Source organism: Emydura macquarii, unplaced genomic scaffold (genome assembly GCF_026122565.2).
Source record: "Emydura macquarii macquarii isolate MOO-44397 ecotype Brisbane River unplaced genomic scaffold, CSIRO-AGI_Emac_v2 contig_295, whole genome shotgun sequence".
Lineage (NCBI taxonomy): Eukaryota > Metazoa > Chordata > Testudines > Chelidae > Emydura > Emydura macquarii.
This window is the reverse complement of record NW_027130432.1, coordinates 6,183,825-6,206,378: the sequence shown is the minus strand read 5'-3', so window position 1 is coordinate 6,206,378 and position 22,554 is coordinate 6,183,825. Positions and strand designations below refer to the sequence as shown.

At 36.1% G+C, this 22,554-nt stretch overlaps 1 protein-coding gene across 7 annotated transcripts in view; it reads right to left on the bottom strand.

The window, feature by feature from the left end:
• Positions 1 to 22,554, bottom strand: part of FTO (FTO alpha-ketoglutarate dependent dioxygenase) — a 308,286-nt gene that overhangs the window by 208,954 nt on the left and 76,778 nt on the right. For all 7 annotated transcript variants that reach the window (XR_010920365.1, XM_067551224.1, XM_067551252.1 and 4 more), the window contains exons 4-5: positions 14,570 to 14,713; positions 1,667 to 1,746 (exon numbers count right to left, since the gene is read on the bottom strand). Coding sequence is in view for 6 of the 7 variants with exons in the window: in XM_067551224.1 (XP_067407325.1) it covers positions 1,667 to 1,746; positions 14,570 to 14,713 (224 nt within the window). In the remaining variant the exon portion in view is untranslated. The remainder of the gene's footprint in view (positions 1 to 1,666; positions 1,747 to 14,569; positions 14,714 to 22,554) is intronic.

Here is a 22,554-nt window from a genome sequence, read left to right as displayed (position 1 = left end):
CATACAGCATAAAAGTAGAATGTACTCCTAAGTGTAGAACAATATAAATAGAATACAGCTGTAGATTTGACTGTTGCACAGATTTGACTGTTGTACCTTAACTTTGTTTTTAGGAACATAACTCTTTCAGTGCTGAAAGAAATATGTAAATATCTTTCTGACAAAAGAAATGTCTACCTTATAATTATTTTCAATTAAATATTTATAACATTAGCTAATTCACTAGGAAAAACCTTGAGTAAGGACCCCCAGTATCAGAATTCTTTGTATTAGAATTTCCATACTATACAATGTGAGGTCACAAAGATTTATAAAAACGAAACACAAGCTTCTGAAGTGAAAGCTTTTCAAATTGTGGATGTAAATGTGTACTTTAACATCAGAATAAGAGGGTTGGAAGCACAAAGTCAGAGAGCTCATCTTTTCTGCTGAAGAAAAATAGAGAACCATATGCTTCATGCATACAGTACAATGCATGTTATATTAGGTTTATACCAAAGCTCAGCTGAAATCACCAGAGTCTGTATTTGTTTTGAAATATAGGTTCCTACTTGACAGGAGTTAGAAAGATGTGTCCTTATACCACCACGTCTTTAATTTAATTTGGAAAAATATTGTAATACAATTTTTACAGTAACAAGCTTTATTTTCCGATTTATATTTTTTGCTTGTTTTCTCTACACAATAGCCAAAGGGAAAAGCAAATAACAGTAAAAACAAAATTAAATGCATTACCATTGAAATATACACAAACACACAGACACTTCAACAGTAGTGCATTTTGGCTTGGTAAGACAAATAGGAAAACGTGATTAGTTATTTTTGAAAGAATTGTTTTAGAATATAATCTATGATGGTTTATTTAAAAAAACTATATATTTTTTTTCCTTTTGGCTTCTGTATGGAGAAAAATAACTATGAAAACAAGCAAAAGTCATCACATTATGAGGGACAAATACCTCTATTTTCTTTATAATTAATGCAATTATGATCAATAGTTAAGTGTGTGTAAAGAAGAAACAAATTAATAAAGAGCACACATCAGCAATCTTGGAAGCAATGGGCTGAATCCTCAGGTGTGCCAGAGCAATGCTCAGACTACCTGAGAGGTGCAAGAACTTTGTGCACTTTTCTGCTTCCCCCTGCAGTTCTAGAGGAACCAGGAAAATCCAGCCTCATGGCTGTTCCACATTGCCCTGGCTTGTAGTGGCAGCCTCCTAGAGTTGTTGGGATTGCTGGTGTGCAGTATATTTAGACCTCATATCCCTTCCAAAAATGACATGCCTCTTATAGTGGGGATAGGGCCAATGTATGGCCCTCCCCACCCCCCCCCACCCCCCCAAAAAAGATGAAAACATTTTTTATAAAGATGTGAGCATATGTTTTTGCCTTTCTTTAATAAACAGTGGAGCTGCAGTGTATTACAGAAACTTTATGTGAGATTAGGCATAAATGGCTCACAAAGAAATTGTCCTCCCATAAAAATCAGTAAGAGTACTTCCAGCGGTAAGCCAGACGTATAGAACATACACCTCCCTCAAAAAGTCTAATGAGTCATCAGCAAAACCACTAACAGTTTAAAACAAAATTGTGTGATCCTAAATTCATTTTGTCAGACATTATTAATAGTGCAAATGACCAAAAACAAATCCCCTTTCCTACTCACCTCTGCCACTCTGTGTGTAGAGCTGAAACGAGGCTGCAAACCAGCCAGAACACAATGCTGATGTGTCATATTGAGATCATCTGAGGACAGATTGCAAAATATAATCGGTTTCAGTATATGGAGAAAAATAGATTAAATACAAAATTTATTCCTACCAAATTTAAATAACAGACACTATAAGGCAAGAGTTTTGAACACAATACAAGGAATTTACCCCTTTTATATTTTTTTAGCTCTTGGATAAAGCTTTTCATCTATAGATCTCAAGTGCTTAGCAGAAAGTAAATATCATTATCCCATTTTTAACAAATGGAGAAACAGGCAGAAAAATAACTGAAGATCTAGTCTGCCCTATCCATTGGACCACACTCCCTTCCCAAATGGACAAAAATAAACAAAATTGAATTCTTTTAAAATGTTTCCTTTAAACTGATCTCCTGTCTTCTTATTTTCACTGCACTTAATGCACTGACAATGTTTACATCAATAATCATGAAGAAGTTAGCAAGGTTTTGGGATATAATTGAAAGTGTAGTTGTACTCTGGAAAGTTTACACTGTAAAAATGGCAGAGTGAGGTTCTGTGTTTGTAGTCTCTCAATGCCTGAAAACGTCTCAATTCTCTCTCTATTTGCTCGGTTTACAAGTAAAAGGAGAATTCCTTCCCTCCCTTTATAAAAGACAGTTCTGTAACATGAATTCAGGGTCTGATAAACAAGTTGTGTTCTTTCTGGCTGATGCATCATCAGTAATAACTAGAGCTGTTAGGAAACTAGAATTGCCATTCTGTGGCAAATTCCAAAACTCCCCCTCCCCACCAGGAAAAACACTGATTAGATTAGATTACGTTCGATTACATTAGAGTTCTTTCGAAAGAAAGAAAAAGAAAGACTTCAAAATTTCCCACAGAACAAGAATTCTAAAATTTTGATTAAGAAAGGTCAAAATAAAATTACATTTTGATCTTTTCGGGAACCCTGGAAGCCCAAACTTCAAGGCTGCCCACCTAGAAAGCTGCCCCGGAGCTGAGAACCCCAGAATCCCAGGCTGCTGAGGAGCCAGGAGCATTCCCAAACAGCCCACCTGATGGACTGAGCTGGTAGGAAAGTAGGCAGGTATCCCCTGGTAGGTAGAGTTCTATCAGAATTTCATTGAAGTTATCAAGATTCCACAGAATGATCACCAGAATGATTCGATTTTGACAAATCAGAATTTTCCAACAGAAAAAAAACATTCAGATGGAAAATTTCCAACCAGCTATAGTAATAACATTTTTGCTATTGGATTCAGAAGCAGCAATAATTTAGAACTCATTTTAAATGTTCTAAATCAAGTTGGCTTTGATGTTCAGGTATCAGAGATTAGGGTCTGTGGGCCAGCAGAAATAGAATTTGAGGGGGAACTACAATAGACAAATTGAGCATGCCTAATCCACTGAGGTGAACTCATTCTAAGCAAGAGAGAAGACAAGGAAAATGGTGTGAGAAAGTGAAGAAGAAAAGTGGTGAGTCATCATAGATGGAGTAAGGCAAGTGAGACTGATCTGGTGAGAAACAAGGTTGGAGACAGGCCCTCGGACAGAGCCTGGAAGGCAAGAAAGAACATTTTCAACTTGATTTTTGGGCAAAAAGAAGGCAGCAGAGGGACTGGAAGAGGGTCTGAGTGGCTTCTGGACGGGAGCAAGGTATGTTAAAAGAGGTCAGAGATATGCAGGATACAGCAGATATTAATAATAATGGTAATAATACTAGATAATAGGCAAGAGATAATCAAGGTATCTATGGATGGACAGTGATGAAGGAATAGGTATTTTATATGTTATAGGGAAGGCTGGATATATGGGGAGGAGGAGAGATAAGAGTCAAATTGTCCTCAGCAAATCAGCCTGAGTAATGGGATAGGATGATGATGATGATGATACTGTTTTGAACAGTGATGGAGCAGGAACACAGAGGAGGCAGTTAGGGAAAAAAATTAAAGTTCTGGTTTTGCCACTTTGGGCTTGAGCTGGCAGCAAAACATCCAGGATGATTCAGCAGAAGAGTCAGAGATGCACAACTGGACTGTTAGATCAGTGTAGGAAGGTAGATTTGTGAGTCATCTGTGTGTATGCTGTAGGCTAGATGAAACTGTGATCTGAAGTCACCCAACAAAAAAATGTAAGTGAAAAGAGAAAGTATTAGGGAGAAAGTCCTACCGGATACTGACAGAGAGAGAGAGAGAGGAGGAGGAGAGCTCTGCATACTCTGCTGAGTAAGAAGATGCCATTTTTACTTCAGCTATTACTTAGTGACTATTGAATTTGAATTACAGTAAGAGGGTCTGATTTCAGAACTGCTGAGTCTCACATACACCCTTTTCCCTCCACACAGTAAATATTAAGCCCTTTACAGAAGTTACAATTTGCATACCCAACAAAACTGAGGAACCCAACATTCCAAGTCCCTTTAAAAAATTCAGGTCATAGTTACTTTTTTTGACCATAACCACACTTTGTTAAACTGTATACCCTAGTGTATAATGTACTGTGTGTGAATTGTAATATGCTATTCTTTCTATTAATGAAAACAGATATGCTCTGAAATCTTTACTATATTTTGTAACAAGTCTGAAATTCTCAAATTGGCATGCGCATGATGAATAATAATTCACTCGGATAAGATTTTATTGGATTTATTCCACTTGTGAGAATGAGTTCTCTTCTTTCAATGGGTTTTATAAGCAGCTGTAAAAATTCATGCCTAACAATGTGGCATCTTCCATTATAGACATCAGGAGAAAAATGCAGGTAGATGGTTTTATCCTTTGCCCTTTCTGTTGCTATATGAAACATGAAAACAGATCCCAAGAAGGGAAGTTTGTGCAGTGCATTCAACAACAGAAAAGGGAAAAAATATGCTCACATATCCCCAACAGGTTTAGGAAAAGTGACATCACTTCCTAGTATTTGAACATTTCCCCATCTAAATATCACCAATACATATATTTAAGGAATAATACATTATGACTGCTGCTGAACCATGTTATAATTAGTCACTTATACTTTAAACCTGTAGCCAGTTGGGACTTCACAGCTGTCTTTCTATGGCAAACCATGGCCTTTCAGGTCCATAAAGAGAAAGCAGGACTATAATTCTGTTCCTTCTGTTGCCATTTGAGAGAAGAGAGACAAACAATTTGGTACCAAGGGCAATTTCTGATCGTGAGAGGCTCAGGGCTGGAATAGGAGGAGCCTTACAGATCAGGATCGAATTGCACTGGCAATGTGTGATGCCTGCACAAAACTTTATTTCAATATTTTTAAAAACAAGGAAATCATTGCTGTACAGATATATGAGCGATAAAGGATACATAAACAAAAACATGGTAAATCTGGACTTTGTAACACTAAGTATCACAGTCATCTCTATGAAGAATGATCACAAAAAGCAGATGGCTTAAATACTTTTGTTCCATTCAGTACCAATTAATTTGGTGCAGTCTGTATAGCAAACACAGCATTATAAGTATTACATTTTGATTTGCACCTTCATTCAAATCCTTGGCAACCCTTTCATTGTGGAGCTTTCTCCTCTTGAAATTGCTTCCAACTGTCTCTAATCCTTTATGATTTTTAGAAAGAACCCTGTAATTTTAATTTAAGAGTTTATAATTCATCTAAAACTGTAATTGTATAAAAATGGTTGAAGCTTCATGGATCATATGTCTCAAAGGATATTTGAAAAATACATTCTAGGTCTTAAAAGATTACTCCAAAGATTTTTTCCCCTATAATTTGAAAGAAAAAAATTGCTTGTTAAATGGGACATTGCCCATTTGGCAGCAGTAAATTTTAACTAACACAACACTGCACACAAATTATTTTATCAATGTTAGGGGTGGCCAAAACTGGCAACATTTACCTGGCCAACCCTGCCATGCCCACCTTAACTTCCTTGCACACTGATGGTTCAGATAAAATACAATACATATGGACACACCACCAGTTTTAGTTTTGCACAATTAAATTCTATCTGATGAGGTTTGCAAATCAAAACCAAAGCCTCCAGCTCAATTTTAAAAACATCATACACCATACGGCTGAAAAGGGGTTATCAGTCCTGCAGAGGGATCTCCTTGCATTGACTTTACTATTGCAGGAGTCCCACTGAATTTGTGGATTAGGAGTCAGCATGGAGCACAATTTCAGTGGGACTCTCACAGGAATAAGGTCCATGCATGCAGCTCCCTTTGCAATTTTAGAGCCTTAGTCAATATAATATGTCAACAGTATAATTAATATGCAAAGTGAATTTTTTTAAAGGGACACTTTCAATTTTAATCTTAATCACCATCAACTTATTCCTATCAACAAGTTAACACAAGCACTACACACACAACGTTTTATATATATATATATATACACAACGGTCATGATGATAAATCATTTTCAGAGGCAAGAATAATCTTGAAATTGATAGCATTCTTTCGTCAATTGCCTTTTTCATCACATACTAGTAAACAGAGCCAATGGCACAAATACTATGCATGATGTGGCTGGTATATCCTTTCTGAAGTGCCAATGGGCGCAGAAGCTGAGAAACCCTTCTTCAATGGACTACTGCCAGTTTCTGTAGTTGTAGCCTTATCTCTAAAGCTTGATCAGGCATCTCTCAAGTTTGTACTGTTCTAGGATCTATAAACTATACCAAAATGAAGATGACAATTCATGAAAGAATTGAAGCACACACTTACGTTCAATATATGCTTAAGTACTATCCTGAGTTTCCCTGAAATGAAGCCTAAAAACTGCTTGTATATGATAAAACTAAATTGCCTAAAATCAGCTGCCCAACATTGCAAAAGGCCTTCTTACATTTAAGAGAGCAAACCAAGGATAAAGAATATTTTAGCTAATGTAGTGTTGTTTTAGTATTGGGAGAGAGAATTTCAGATTGTGTGTGGAATACTAGGAAAAAAGAAGGGATATACATCAATATACATAAGGCACCTTTGGTGGGTTTCTTTTTTTTTTTTTTTTTTTTTTTTTTTTTTTTTTTTTAGGTCTGGTGTATTGTTTTCCTATTTCCTCAACTTTCTGCCTGCCCATTTCCAACTAATCATCTGCTACTTTGGAACAAAGTCCAACAGGACCTGTGTCTCAGGCAATTCCATGCATAATTTATTAGAAGAAATGAATCACATGGATAATTTGGTACAGGTAGTCAAATCCACATTGGAAAACAAATGTTATCAACTTGTAATCTGTATAATCTTGGGCTGTGGGGTTGTCGGATGCTATGCAAAGATGTTTTATTTCACAGATGAAGTTTGGAAAAAGCAGAAGAGAAAGTTTAAGCATGTCTTCCAATTGCTAAAAATATATATTTTTAAACAGAAGATGATATAGAATCACCTGATACAGATACCTCGGAGAGTACACATACTAGCACATCACAGTTATAATATGGAACAAGGAGGAGCAACGGTTAGCTGCAGAACTGTATTGCTTTTAGTGCAGACATCTGCCACCTGAGCTATCAAAGTAACTGGGAGCAGCAAAAATGTGATGATATCCCCTGTGTGGACCTGTCACTGACACATACTTTGCCAGTGAGTTCTGCTGGTATTTTCTGGAATGTTGGGATTTAGGTATCCTGGACTCTATTACCGCTTCTGGATGGAAGTGTGTGCTACTAGTTACAAACCCTTCTGCCTCTCTCCCCACCAGCCTTCCTCCTTCTGAATCTGCTCCCTAGCATATCCCTTCCAGACTACCTCCATAGCCTGTCCCCCTTTCCCACACTACAGCCTGACCCATATCTTCCTCTCCTCCACACTGTCTAGTAGGCACCAGCAGAGGGAATAATCAGAGTACAAAAGAGAAATTTCAGGAAAAGTCCTGCTCAGCCCCTGTAACCCTGGGATGGAGCATGTTCAATGCAAACAAAAGGTTCAGAGAATTTAGCAGGCAAACTCCAGCAGTCCTCTGATAAACGTATGGAAATGACAATTTTCAGATGCTTATAACTCAGCCAAATTTGAGCAGATTTTCATGGAGACAGCAAAAGGCACTTCTCTGACCACAATGCAAGACACCTGTCAAATTTCAAGTCACTGCTCCCAAGCACTGAGAAGCAAGACTTATCAACAAAACAGTTAAGAATTTTTTTAAATGTTGGCAAAAGAAAACATTTTCCCTAGCCTCATTCTCTAAAGTGGCTGAACTGTTGTTGCTTAAACTTTCAAAAAGAAATTCACCCTGAGGCAGATGCTTAGCATGGAAAATTTCAACCAAATAGTTAAAGTTTGACAGTGTTATACACAATGAAACAAGGTCCTATAATGGAAAGTATCAGGCAACCTTAACTATAAGTATCACTGCCATCTCTTCCTATAATAATGGCTTTGTCAGTTTCCAGGCCTAAAAATTATATACTCAGACATAAAGGTGAACATAAATTGCTGTTAAACAATTCTTTCTTCAAAAACAGATGATACAGCAATGTTTCCCTTCTCAAATTTTCAATCAGTTGAAAAATTCCTAGAAAGGATAGGTAAAAAGATGGCACAAGATTACAACAAAATGGACTCATACAGAAAAACATTTCTTCTATTTCTAAAGTTCTTAGCTATTACATGAGAATGTGTTTGAAACAAAGTTCTTGAGGTTAATCATTCACTGTTACTACTATATTGTATATGGTGATCTTTACTTCCATGAGATATGTCTCGTTTAACTATATTTTCCTTTTTTTTCTTTTTTTGCTGCTTATTGATAAATGGTATGTTTATATTTTGTTTGTGCTTGCTTGTTTTTATTACAATCATGATTTGATTATCTCTGTGTTACCATGTGCTACAACACTAGATCTGTACATGCATAGCCTTTGTCAGAAAGATGGATGGATGAATGAGAGCGTGCATGAATAACTGAACTGTGGCATCAATGTGGTGACAAACCAGTGCAGACACAGGGAACTGATGGCTGTAATTCCACATGCCACTGTTGAGACTATCAAAGTAAACCAAACACAGGAAGGAAAGAAGACAACTTGTTGCCCAATATTGTGAGATGTAGAGTGATCTCAGCTCCTACTGAGTTCAGTGAAACTACTTGTGTGAATAAGGATTACTCTTAAATGAGAAGGGCTAAAGAGTTGAGCTCTTGATTATTAGTACATAAAATGATTCCTGGGAATAGCAATGCAACATTTGCAGTACTAACTATAATAACCCATTTTTTGCCTTTCCTTTCTGGTTATTGTTTTTATTAAACCTCTTCAGATAACTGTCTTTTTGTCATCATTTTTGCCATGTCTGATGCCTCTAATTGAAAGCGCAACGTAATTTTCAATATTCTAAATGCCAATGTATCTATCAATACAAACATGAAATGATATTGGGCTATTTATCTTCCTAAACACAAAAATATATATATAAAAAAATATGTGTATTTATTCTCATGATCATTTTAGTGTATATATATATATATATATATATATATATATATATATATATATATATATATATATACACACACACAGACACCATAGAGCTAAAATGCTTCGCCACCATTCCGCCATCGCTCCAATTCCATTTGGATTTAATCATGCAATTGCCACCAGTGAGTTTTTTGGTGACTGGTATCCCATTATAATCAGATATGCTAAAGGCGGTTTCTAAAAGATGGCCTGTGCAATAGCAATTACTATGAAAAAGTAAGATATACATAAGCCTTTTTTCCCCCAAAACCATCTGTTAAATAGGGATGAACGATCCTTTTGCAGTTCAATATGTTGTGCACATCACACACTGGACTTCCAAAACTAGTTAAAATTCACAAATTTGAGTCTATCAACATTATTTTACACAGCCCACAAGTTTGGAGGGATGAGGTATTGCTACAGGAAGCAATTCTTCACTGGTTTACCCCCTTCATACACAGACTCATCCCTGCATTTCAATAGTAGAATTACAAGCATAGAGATAGCATACTATGGGGCTGCTGCAGCAATGTTGAGGAAATGGCCCCACACAAGTTCAGTTTCCATTCTCTAAGAAAATATAGGCCAAAGGACCATCTTCTACTCCTTTCAGCACTTCCATGGGGAAAAAAGTACAGGAGATAATTGGCCCCAATCAGGGAATATCTGTAGTATTTAAACCAAAAAAGTGTGTATAAAAAAAAAAACAGAATGAATTAAGAGACTGAACTGAAAAAGATGTCAGGGATTTGCCAAACTGTATGATCAAAGTTTTATATAAACAAATAAATTTCTGGGGTGAACAGTCTTAATAATCATGGAAAAAAAGAATTTAGATCAAACGTGGAGTCAACAGAGCAAACTAAGTTAAAAAAATATATTCAAGATGCTAAAGAGCAAAAAAGGTTCAAGTTAATATGTGGAAGTACCGGCAGATTAACTGGCTAGAAATAGTTTAATGAGCCACTACATACATGTGGAAATGTTTCCATTAAAGGCTTATCTCCAACTACATCCCACCCCCGCAACGTGTGTGCCTAGATTCCGGTTAATGAAAATAATTTTTTGATGCTCCTTGAACTATAATTTGTTCAGGAAAAAAAAGACACCATCATGTTCATCTTCAAGCTGCTTTAAACCCCTAACCGTCAAGCAACATTTGATCTATGGGAAACAGCTGTGGAAAAGTAAATCTTCCCCCTTTGAAAAAGTCCAGAGTGTATTTTTGTTAAGTATGTTTTGAAGTCACGGTAGGAAAATTAGTGAAAATTGTAAATCTGTTTGCAAATCTGGTCGTGTCTAACTCTAAGTTTAGGGGAAATATTCCAATTTATTAGTAAGAGCATGACAACCCTAGTTAAGCATGCTCTAGGGCACAGCAGATGGAGTTCTTCGCTCACCTCCACGTGCTGTGGATTTATTACATGCACCCAACACGTTTCGTATTAGACACCCCTTGACTGTGTACTTGAGACAGCATCATTCAGCATGTGCTTCCTCTGCAGACCAATATATTATTCTAAATTGAGGTAAACTGTTTCCGTTTCATAAGTGCTATAAAGTTCAGATTTCAGTTATCAGGCAGCAGGTTTGCAGTTCCTCTGCAAGGCTATTTTTCATGTGAGGAAAAACAAAGATTATAAAAAAGTAATGCCATATTGAAGCTAATTTTCCCCCCTTAAATCAAAAGTTCTTTTTGATATTGTGATAGCATATCTTAAAATGGACAAATCTGAACACCTCAGATTTGGCACATAATACACAGTTCAAGACATGACTTAATACAGCAGCATATTTCAACTGAAGGAAAGAGCTGAGAAAGCAAGTGTAAGAGATTTCATTTTTAAACACAATTCTTCTCAAAGTAACAAAGAATCATATTATAGAAGGGCCCATGAGCAAGGCCACCCTCAGATTTTCTTTTAAAGGGCAAAAAAATTAATTCGCTTTTGCCTGTTCCTGGAAAACTATTACAGTAGAACCTCGGAGTTATGAACACCAGAGTTACAAACTGACCAGTCAACCACACACCTGATTTGGAATTGGAAGTACACAATCAGGCAGCCGCAGAGAGAAAAGAAAAAAAGCAAATACAGTACAATACTGCATTAAACATAAACTACTAAAAAAAAAAAAGAAAACACAGTATTTTTCTTCTGCATAGTAGTGTTTGAAAGCTGTATAAAGCTAATGCTCAGTTGTAAACTTTTGAAAGAACAACCATAATATTTTTTGTTCAGAGTTATGAACAACCTCCTTTCCTGAGGTGTTCATAACTCTGAGGTTCTAATGTAAAAAATATACAATTTGCAATATTATATCTCTCAAAATAAATGCAGAGGTTCATGGAAACAGCACATTTGGATCCTATTTATTTTGTGCTAAGAGGGCCACACCCAAAGTACAATACTATCCAAGAAAATATTTATAATTAAGGAGTCTCTACTTCCAGGCTAATGGAGGTTGTATATATTATAGTGTTGACATTTTTCTCGGGTTTTATTAATAATAAACATAATTTGTATTTCAAGACGTTACCATTAAAATATCAATATTTATCAAATGTTCACACAATGGTATTGATGGGAGAGATTGTGCTACTTCCTGCACACAAGCAAGAAAAGGAAACAGAGTATCTCAGATACCACTGTGCAACAACCATTGATAAATGCTGGCTTTTAAATCATTAACCGTGTACTGAATCTGACATCTTTTCTGCTGAAGATCTCGTAATACCCATGTAAAGTACATCAACATTATATTATTGTACTAATGAAACAACGGAGGCACAGAGAGATGAAGTGATTTATCACCGTCACATGAGTCATTGGCAGTGTCAGGAAGACTACCGAGAAATCCTGAGAGTTATTCCCACTATTGTAACCACTACATATGCTGTCACCGCCCTACATTGACTAGCTGATTCCCAAAGTGATATTGGTACAAGTCCAGCTGGTACAAATTCCAGATGGATCTAACAGCCTGTTCCCTAACTGTTTCCACTGTTTTTGCAACCAAGATGGAGGAGGTACCACAAGTAATTGGAAAGGAGAAGATGAGACCTTGAAATGCATGAAATGTGGAAATACAGGATACATTAACTAATATTTGGTCCTTTGCTATCATGCTACCTCTTATATAATGTTCCCATACTTTAAATCTCCAAATATATTGAAATATACCCTCAATGTCATCCCCCAACATGTATCTACTATTAAAACAGTGTGCTTGCAAACCAACAACATGAAGAAGATATAAAACAAACCAATGCTAACATAGGTCCCTTAATTACAATTTACTACGAGCAACATTAAGGCATTCACTTCAACTAATAAAAGAGCTATGGTTCATTTCTAGGGTGGACCCTCTATACTATTACTATTGTTAAATTCAAACAACAGATGATTTTGTTAATCCTGCTAAGAGATAACTGTAAATGATTTAGGAATCTAGAAAAGAATATCTAACACCTCCTCTACAGAGGCCCAACAGTAGTTTTCTATTAAGTATTAATAGGAAACTGTGATTTATACACCATAACTGGAAAAATGTTTAATATGTCCTCTGTTTCCACCTAAACATGATCAGGATGTTGTTAGGTGCTAAATAAAATAAAATTTTTGACCCATCCTTTATATGGTATTTCCAGGAGTGCATGAGCTATAGTATATAACGTTAATTCCTATCAGGGGAATAAGGAATGTCCTTACCGTTTGAAAGTTTAGCCAACTATGATTTACAGAACTAGAATAAACTGTATTAAAATCACCGATAATGAATGTCATTCCACAGTGTGTATTCTGAAATTGCTGGCCAACAAGGCTGATTAGGCACAAACTTTACAGTCAATAAGAATTAGATTAATCTGTTCATCTGATGTTAGAACATCTATTGCAAAAAGATGGATTAAGAATTCTTACAAAGGGAATTAACTGCCACATAACCTTCATTCGATTTAAAAATCTCTCTCTCTCTCCAGATTACCAGCCCACATCCTAAAGAACGGAGAAAAGTTAGACACATCTTCTGTATTATAGTATTAAAGAATTTCACACAACTCCATATCTTAATCTGTGAGATGCTCAAGTCTGAAAGTGTTTAAAAGAACAATGGCTGCACTCTACCTTTAGTTACACATATGCCACACAGTTGATCTCAGTGGGCTGTACAGGTGTAACTAAGCAGAACTTGGTACAAGATATTAGCAGGCACTTTGAAAAAAAATTCATTCATGATAACTAAATTGTTCAGTTTCACCTGATAGACAATGGGGAAAAGTGAAAAGGAACACTATCCCAATAAGTTGGCTGGTAGGAGCTGCTTTCTGGAAGTACCTTGGGTTTCTATCTACCAGAAATGGGAGTTTCATAAAGATGTTGGTTTCACCGATCTTTGAACAACCAGTACAGACAATCATTGCAATGTCACACTGATTGTCCAAGCTTTAGGTCACATGGCTCAAGGTGTGCCATAGCTGCAGTTTATACATAAGGAGATTTAATTAAGGGAAAATGTCAGTCCAGAATGAAGGGCTGACTATTGTACTTACGAACCTTACTTAGTTATGTTCCGTGACATGCTACCTCGTAGTAATAACAGCATGCGGGCCTTCAGCTGCCAGAACCAGTGGGCTCAATTTAATTCTCTTTATCCTCCAAACAAGAGATGTATCCAGGCTGCTACTTGAAATATCACAGCTCAATTCTACAGAGCCTTAGCATAATTCCAAAATTAGAGGAGATTATAATTGAATACACACTGGTCAAAGTGTAACAGAATAAGAGAAAGGCTCATACTTAAAGCACCAAAAATAGCAGAAAAAAGTACTAGGAAAAATCTCATCCTGAACCAAAAAGTCAGAAATATAAAAGACAATAGCAATATACACAGCTTGTTTCTATAGCTATATATATATATATGGAAACTTTAAAAACAAATGACATATATGTATAGTCCATCTTCACCCAAAACCACTCAGTTGGGCACATTTTGTAATAAGACAATGAAGTAGATGGCTATTGTTCCACAGGACAACTGTGTCTTGAAAGGAGGAAGAGGAAGCTACAATTAAACATAAGGAATAAACATCTCAACTTCTCACACCAGTAGTTCATCTTGTAAAGTACTAGCTGAAATTTTATTATTGTGCTGAAGCCTATCCTGAGCTGACAATGTGAGCATCAAATAGGGAAAGGCTTACCCGGTAAGCTTCACTGTGCACCGCTAACAAGAAAATGAGAGAAATATGAAGAAAATAGTCTCCAAAGTACATAAAAAAAGACCAAACAACTCCAAAAGTAATTACACATTTTGGCCAGATCCTCAACTGTTGTAAATCACCTGCTGACATCAAGAGAGCTATGATAATTTACACCAGTTGAGGGTCTGTCCTCTAGTTTTAATAGAAACATTTGCATTCCTAAACCTTTGAAAATTACCCAGCATAAAGTAGCAGTCTCCTTGGTGAAGGGATATTGCCAGTCCAGGTGTCTTTATGTCCCACGCTACCTTCAGGCCTACATGCCAGTCAGCTGGCTCTCTCCCTGCCACATCCTGTTCATTAACTTTATCACTTGCAGAACCTTTTAAAAAAAAAAAAAAGGCAAAGAAAAGAAGCAGGATTAGAACCACACAGTACAGAGAAGTCTTTGGTAGTGTAAAGCCTATAATATTAGATATGGGGCTAATTCTCCATTGCCCTGCGCCTCATGTAGTCATTGATGTCAATGGAAAGTGAGTATAAAGTGGGTGTAAAATACTACTAAACCAAAATGTCTACATGAGGTACAAGGCAATGGAGAATCAGGACAATAAAATTCCTTACAGTTTTGGGGTGTTTAGATCTGGGGTTTTCATCACTGCCCATCAATTTTTATACAGATTATTAAAACTATAGTAGTATGTATACTAATATTAGACAGGAAGGCTTATACCATACATGTAAGAACAAATTCTATAATAACTTTGAGCCTAGGATTTCAAAGCACTGTACAAACAATTAAACTTGTTTACATGTTATTAGTCCTAATTTTACCAAAGTATAAACTGAGGTCCAGTGAAGTTCAAGTGACTTCTATAAAGAAACGCAGAAAATCAGCAGAGTTGAAGAGATAACCTTCAAATCCTATCTGCCATCCTCTTCTCACATTATTAGACTACTCAGACATGTAAGAGAGTGCAACAGCCAACGACGATTCAATACAATCTTCATTGAGAAAGTCTTATCATTAAACAACATGCAATGAAAAAATATTTGGAGCTCAATCTCTGAACTAGAACTATTTTCAGAGGCTTAGTGCAATGCAATATTAAGTGAAAGATAGTGTGCATCTATAACAAGATATTTGGAAGATATGGCGTAATAGTTTAATGGCTGATGTAACAGCATTTTCTCAGGGAGAGGATGTTACTTTTAATGAGCAACTGGTACTAAACTACTATCAGTGGCTAGTAATAATCAATAATTGTATGCTGTATGCCTAATTTTTAAAGAATCAATAATTATTAATTGATTTAATATATCCATTTCACTGCCATGACAAATATAATGTCAATTTTTGTAGACTTTAAGCTTCATTATTTTTAGAACAAATACTTGAAAAAAGATTTATAACTTTCATTATTCTACACACACATACAGAGTAATGTTGACCTCATGCCTTCAGAATATTCAAGTCATTCATCACATGTGGCTACTACAGTGTTTATTTAGTTCGGAGAAGGCTTAATAGTTAATACAATTTTAATAATTTTCCAAGTGATTTAGATTTTGCTTAAATTCTGGAACCAGGAAGCAAAAACAATAATTTAAAAAAAATTAAATATCCCAGAGCCCAAACTTGAAGTTCTTGTTTATCCAGGCTATACTCCTATTATAAGATCAGCCTCACAACACTGCCCCTCACTCTTGTTCTTCTCATCCTGCTGAAGCTTTGTCTCAGGATCAGTGCACAGCTCTAGGCTGTTCCACCAAGGAGCACACAAATGAGAAAACAAGAGCTAGCAAATACTCTGAGAAAAATCAATACTAAAGTCTTTCAGGGGCTTTCATATTTTCTGCCCTGTTCAGATAAATCGTAACTTAATTTAAGAAAAAATGCTGTCTGAAAACTGCAAATAGGATGGCTTTCAAGGCATTTTTAATGCAATACATCATGGATATTATAAAAAGAGGTAACCTTTGTGGGTTAACTCTGTCTATTATGCTGCTTTCCCATTCACTTTGGCAGCAGCACTGTTCACAATATGGCACTAATAAAATATAGAACTACAATCAGAGACAGCAATTTCAATCAAAGTTTCCTGGGGTCTCCTCATAAATCCAGCACCTTTGGAATGTGCTCGTTAAAATGACTTACTTTTTTGCAGTTTGATAAAAATTTTATTGCTTAAGTACAGAGTTCAAATGTAGCTCTCAGACTCTCTTTCCCTACATTCCCAATGAGTGCACCTTATAATTATCTGCAGCAATTGAAACTTATTACTCTTACTATGTTATTTTGGAAACAAATGGACACAAGCTGCTGCTTGCTTCTGTCAGCTATGCCAAAGTGATTAAAAAAAAAAAAAAGCAGCAGCTTCTCATCATTTGTGGTATATCCGTAGGTTGGCTGGCAAAATGTTTACATAGAGAGAAGTTATAATAAAATCTTATTGTCACCTCAAACAGCAATGAGTCCATATATTGGTCTAAAAAACCATGGTTCCAGTTTAAGTTAAAACATTTGGATGTTTCAAGTTCTACAGGTCCCGTAATCATAAGAGTCTTGCATATACATAGCACATTTAATACAAACAGACTTTGAAGAAATTTGTTTATTCTTGAACAAACGATAAAGAAATTGCCAAATTTAGCAGTACTTAATAAAAACAAAGCAAAAGTCCCACTGATTTGGAGTTCTGCTCAATAAAGAACTGCAGAATCTGGACCTCGAGTACTAGTTTGCTCACATCCAAAATGAAATACTGCAACTACGTAACAAGCTTACAGCAACGCTCCTCAACAGTTGCACAGGCAGTGAAGAGTACTGTACCCAACCGTAATTAAAGAGGGAGTTGCAATAGAACATAGTAACTGAAGAAGAATTTGGTTAGGACACCAGGCTTGATGCCCCTGTCTGGTATTTCAGAGGTGTTCTGAATCCCAGAATCTTGAACCTGTCTATCTCAGCCTGCCCAGAGCAAGGCAGTTCATGCAATGAGCTTCTTCCTAGTCCTTTAACAGTTCAACTCAAAAATTGGCCACCTGAGTCTTTAAACCCCAGAACAAAATAACTAGTTTGTCACATTGCTTCAAGTGAAGGTATAGAGGATGGCTAGGCCCCGACCTGGGCCTAGGGTTCTGGGTTAGGACAGAGGGAACTCCTCTCCTGTCCCAGCTGTACCCACGCAGCTCACTTTCACACAAAAAGCCCAGGAGAAAAGATTAGCTTTGCAATATGAATTAAAGATCAACAAATCCAGCCCCTGGAGGACCAATGCCAATAGTGAGGTCCAGAGTAGACGACCTCTCTTTTAAAAAAAAAAAAAAAAAAAAAAAAAAAAGCCCCCACCAGCAGCCCTCTTCCAACAATACCAAAGGTGAAGGTGCTTCCACACCACAGATGCATGAGGAGAGAGCGCATCTCAAAGATATTCAGGAATCAAACCATATAGGACTGCATTGCACAATTTAAATTGAACTGCAAGCCGTGATAGATCGTACAACACTCTGAATGAGAAGCCACACTCAACAGCTGGGTAGTTTTATTCTTCACTAGCTGAAGTTTCAGTGGTGGTGATAAAGGATAGCCCCCTATACAGCATATTACAATAATCCTATCTGGAGGTCACAAAACATATATTTCTGTGGTTTGCACCCTGGCCAAAAACTCTTCATAGTTAAAGACTCTTTATAGTTCAACTGATCTAACTTGGACTATGACTTCCATCACTAGCGCTCTAACCATCTTTTTTTAAAAAATGATTCTCTAAAAACAATATATAGGTATTAACAAGGGTGTCATTTAAACTTTCAGTTCCAACTGGGATTTACATATGCAGAATTCAAGGGATTTGCTGAAACTGCATTCTTATCAATTTGTCCCTTGAACAGAAATCACCATTTTCTCCCAACAGTGAGTGTCTGAATATATCAGGAACAAAAGTACTAAAAAAACACACACAAAAAAACCACCAGAAGAATTTGGGAAAATTCTCTCATCTCTAAATTGATGAGGGAGAGAAATCTTATTGATATAAACAGTGATGGTAGTGAGTAAAATAGACCAATAGCTTTAATTCAAATAAAAAAAGATTTAGTATTAACATTATGAAGAGCTGCTATTAACTTAACTTTTCCCAAGTATATCACTGCGATAGACAGTGATTAAACTTGTTCAAAAGTACTCAACAACTGCCCTAAACCTACCTCAGAAAATTATCCTTAGCTGGTTAACATCTACAAGTAGTAACCAACTTCTAGCAATTATTGCGTAATTGTACAATTCACATGCAGAAATGAGCATTTTGACTATATATTCAGTGTGAGACATTGAGGAAATATTTTTTACAAGTAGCATCTCTGTACTTTCCACAGTCAGTATCTAGAGCACATTATTGATGATAGAAACCATTGTAGATAACTATTCCTATGTTATACAAATAAACTATTCAATGACTTACGTCCATTAAATAGCAAATAGAGGAGATTACTGGTCAATTATAAATCTTTAGAATCATTCCAATTGTTATTTATTATTATTAATTATTATTATTAACTACTGAGAAAAATGGTCAATATTGAATCTCAGTTTCTTTCCTAATTATTGTAGAAATGATGGGGCAGCTTCTAAGTTTAGCAAAGAATTGTTGCTTTTAAAAACCATGAAAAACACAAATTGTACTTTATGTAAGTAAAAATAATGGTTCCTTCAAAATTAGTCATTATTGCAGTTAATCACTGGTTTTGTTAAACTGTTAAACATTAACCTGTCAGCTGACAGATCCAGTCGTTTATTACTCTAAGAGATTTACACAGCAAGCAGGCCTTACAGGGCAATAGGCCAAACAAAATACAGCAAAGTATCCAGAAGAAAACTGTTTCTTCAACCTCTAAACCAGGCTGTGAAAATCCCAGGTATGTGAAAGACAGTGAATTAAGATCTTTGCATGATTTTCCATGAGGGTCGGACTCACTGACCTAAAGGACCAATGTGAGCCTAAAGGAAAAGCCTCTCTGCAAAGCACATTCTTTCTTGAGTTGTTTGTTTGTTTAACTACAATGATTTCTGGTGGGAGGATATTGAATTAGGGATATGGCCCTTATTGTGCCTCTAATTTGGAAAGTCACATCAACTTTTCTACAGAATGAAAGGCAAATGACTAAGTCTTGGTCATTATATTAATGCTCCCATGTGATGGGAGTTCAAGACAGCATTATTTTGGTATACCCAGCACTACACTCCAGGCGTAGTTGAAACTCAGAATTCCCATTACACAGGAAATTCTGAACATTGAAAAAAAATTAATTCCAATTTGGAAATTTCCTGCTGAATGGAAATTCCAGAAAAAAATATTTTGAAAAATTTAAACATTTTGTTTTGATGTTGGCAGTTTTTTATTTTTATATTATTTTTAATGTAAATTTAGTTTTATTATTTTATTCTTCAATTTGTTAACAACAGTTGCTACTCCAATTAGTAAAGTAAAACATCTTATTTTATTGCTCAAAGTGTCTCCTGTTCAATGTTGTTATGAAACACTTAGACCCTTTGAACAAGAAAATAATCACTCAGTATTAGAATAGCAACTATTTTTAATATCCTTGTGTTAACCTGGAATAATTTTTCTAGGATATTAAAAGCAGCTGCTACTCTCATTAATACTGATCACAGAATCAATATATAACATTATATATTCATTATATATATATATTCATTATAACATCAAACAAAAGACACCTTGAACAAGAAAAGATAAGTTTCACTCTACTAATTAGAGTAGCAGATGTTTTAATAATTTTAAAAATTAAATATAAAAAAATGTAATATATTAAATACAACATAAATAAAATTATATTATACACTTTTAAAGCATTATGCACAAATTTAAATTTCATTTAAAATAAAAAGCCAAGTGAGCCAGACACCTCTGGGAGCTGGGCAGCTGTCTCCCCGCCTCTCAGGGTAGCCTCTTAGTGAGCAGCCAGGAATGTGGGGCTATGGCTACACTGATGGCGGCAAAGTCGTCGCCATCAGATCAATTTCTCTGGATTGACTGAGCGGTCAGTGAAGACCCGCTCAGTTGATCCAGCAGTCGACGTACTAAGACCACCTTCGCAAGTGGCGTAGTGCTGCGTTGACGGGATCGCGGTTCCTGTAGGCGCAGTGCAGTGAAGACGGCGCACAGAAGAGGAGCAGAGAAGTGGACGGGAGTTACGCAAGTTTTTTGCGTAGCTTGCGTAACTCCTGTCGACTGCCGCCGAATCTCGGAGGTAAGTGTAAACAGGGTGGGAGCTCTGGCTTGTCAGCAGCCTGCCAGGTGAGCTGCTGAAGAGATAGAATCAGAAACCTGCCTAGCTTCAGTCAAAATTTCAACAGATTCAACACGTTCCTGTGGCATGTTTAAATTCTGTAGAATCAGCATTTTCTGATGGAAAACTGTTCACCAAACACTAGCAGAGACAATTAGGCTTGTAATTATTAAAATGAGGATTGGTTTTAAATAAGGAATATTGACATATAATGCGGTGGCTTCTGTTTAGTAGATTAATAATGGGAATACAGTCAAGAGATATGTTCTATTCAAGGACCTTCCACTGACTTACTGCGTGACCCTCATCAAACTACTCCTTAGTACTTCAGTTACCCTATCTGTACCATAGAGATAGTAATACCTACCCACTGCAGCAAATTGCTGAAATCTACAAATGGAAAGTGCTACACATTTGCAAAGTATTATTGTATTAATAATACTGATAGACTTATCCAGAATTTTCACTGCTCACAACTGCCAGCAGTTGAAAACTATAATTAGAAAAATTACAGGGGCAAAACAGGAATAGCTCTTTTAAGTTGTTTGATATCTTTTGAACAATCAAAGCTTCTTCGATGGAGGAATGGAAAAAGTGTACATATTCAACATTAATTGATAATATTATTTTCTGCTTAATTAACCATTTAAGAGTAGTAACTGTTTTTAAAAGTTTACCCATTTCCTTGGATTTGTGAAATAAAATGTGTGGGCTGCCCCTGCACACAATGTAGCTTTACTGCAGGGAAATACAATAAGACTATTGACTAACTGTACTTAGTAAACCTGGATACAGAGGAACTTTTGTAACAATGTAATGTTATCACATACCAGGACACTAAAGGCCATTTTCTGCAAGGTACTGAGTACCTCCTGGGAGGTGCTGGGTGCCCTTGACTCCTACTGAAATCACTGGAAGATAGTGGTGTTTGGCATCTATCAGGAGGTGCTCAGCACTTTGCAGAATCAGGTCCCAGTTTAATAACATTTCCTTCTTCCAAAAAAAAAAAAAAAATCTTTCCTTGTCCTCCTGCATACTGTCTCCAGTTAAACTATACTTCTTAGATTTCAAGAGATTATTATTAACACATGTGTCAAAGCCAGGCTTTGAATCTCATTGGTGAAGAAAATGTATAAACTTCAAATCTGAAGTAATCTTCACATTTTTAAAAAGTAAAATGATAAAATAGTTGGCGTGTTCATGAAAATGCCTGATATTTAGAAATTTTCACCTCTACTTTTAAATCCTTTAATGATTTTTAATTATAAGCTGAGCCTTTCTTTTATACAGCTCACACATTTAAAAAAAGTAATGATATTCTCCTGCAATGGCTGCTTAAAACCAACAGAATGTGTGCTAACAGTCTATATTACACTAAAAACAGATTAAAAAAAAATAAAGGGTTTGTTCTCAACCGAGGAACACTTTTGTACTCTAACCCATATCTTGGTTTGGGCTTTGTAGTGGTTTTAAAACATGGGATGATCTTTACTCATCCTATGTGCTGCACTCTGTGTAGGCACTATTGGGTAAGATGAGAATCCAGAGGCAGCTTTTAACTATGAAGAAATGCAAGACCCTTTTCTTTATGGTTAACTCAAATACGGCTGAATTTAAAGGGCCCAGTTTTCTCTTCCACTTTCACAAGTAAGGGTTAGTAAGGGTAGGAATGTTAGGGTAAAAAGTGCTTTATGTGTTATGAGAGTGCATGAACACTTCTGCATTGCCTCTTGGTTATGGTTCAATTTTTAAATTGGTGTGTCCTCAACAACCCAATATAATGTCAATAGCAAGTGTTAACTTACTGGACATGTAACTACTGTATATGGTATACGTATATCATCCATATCACATATACAACTGGGGTGAAATTTAGAGTCACACTTTCATAAATAAATCAGCTTTCTTAAG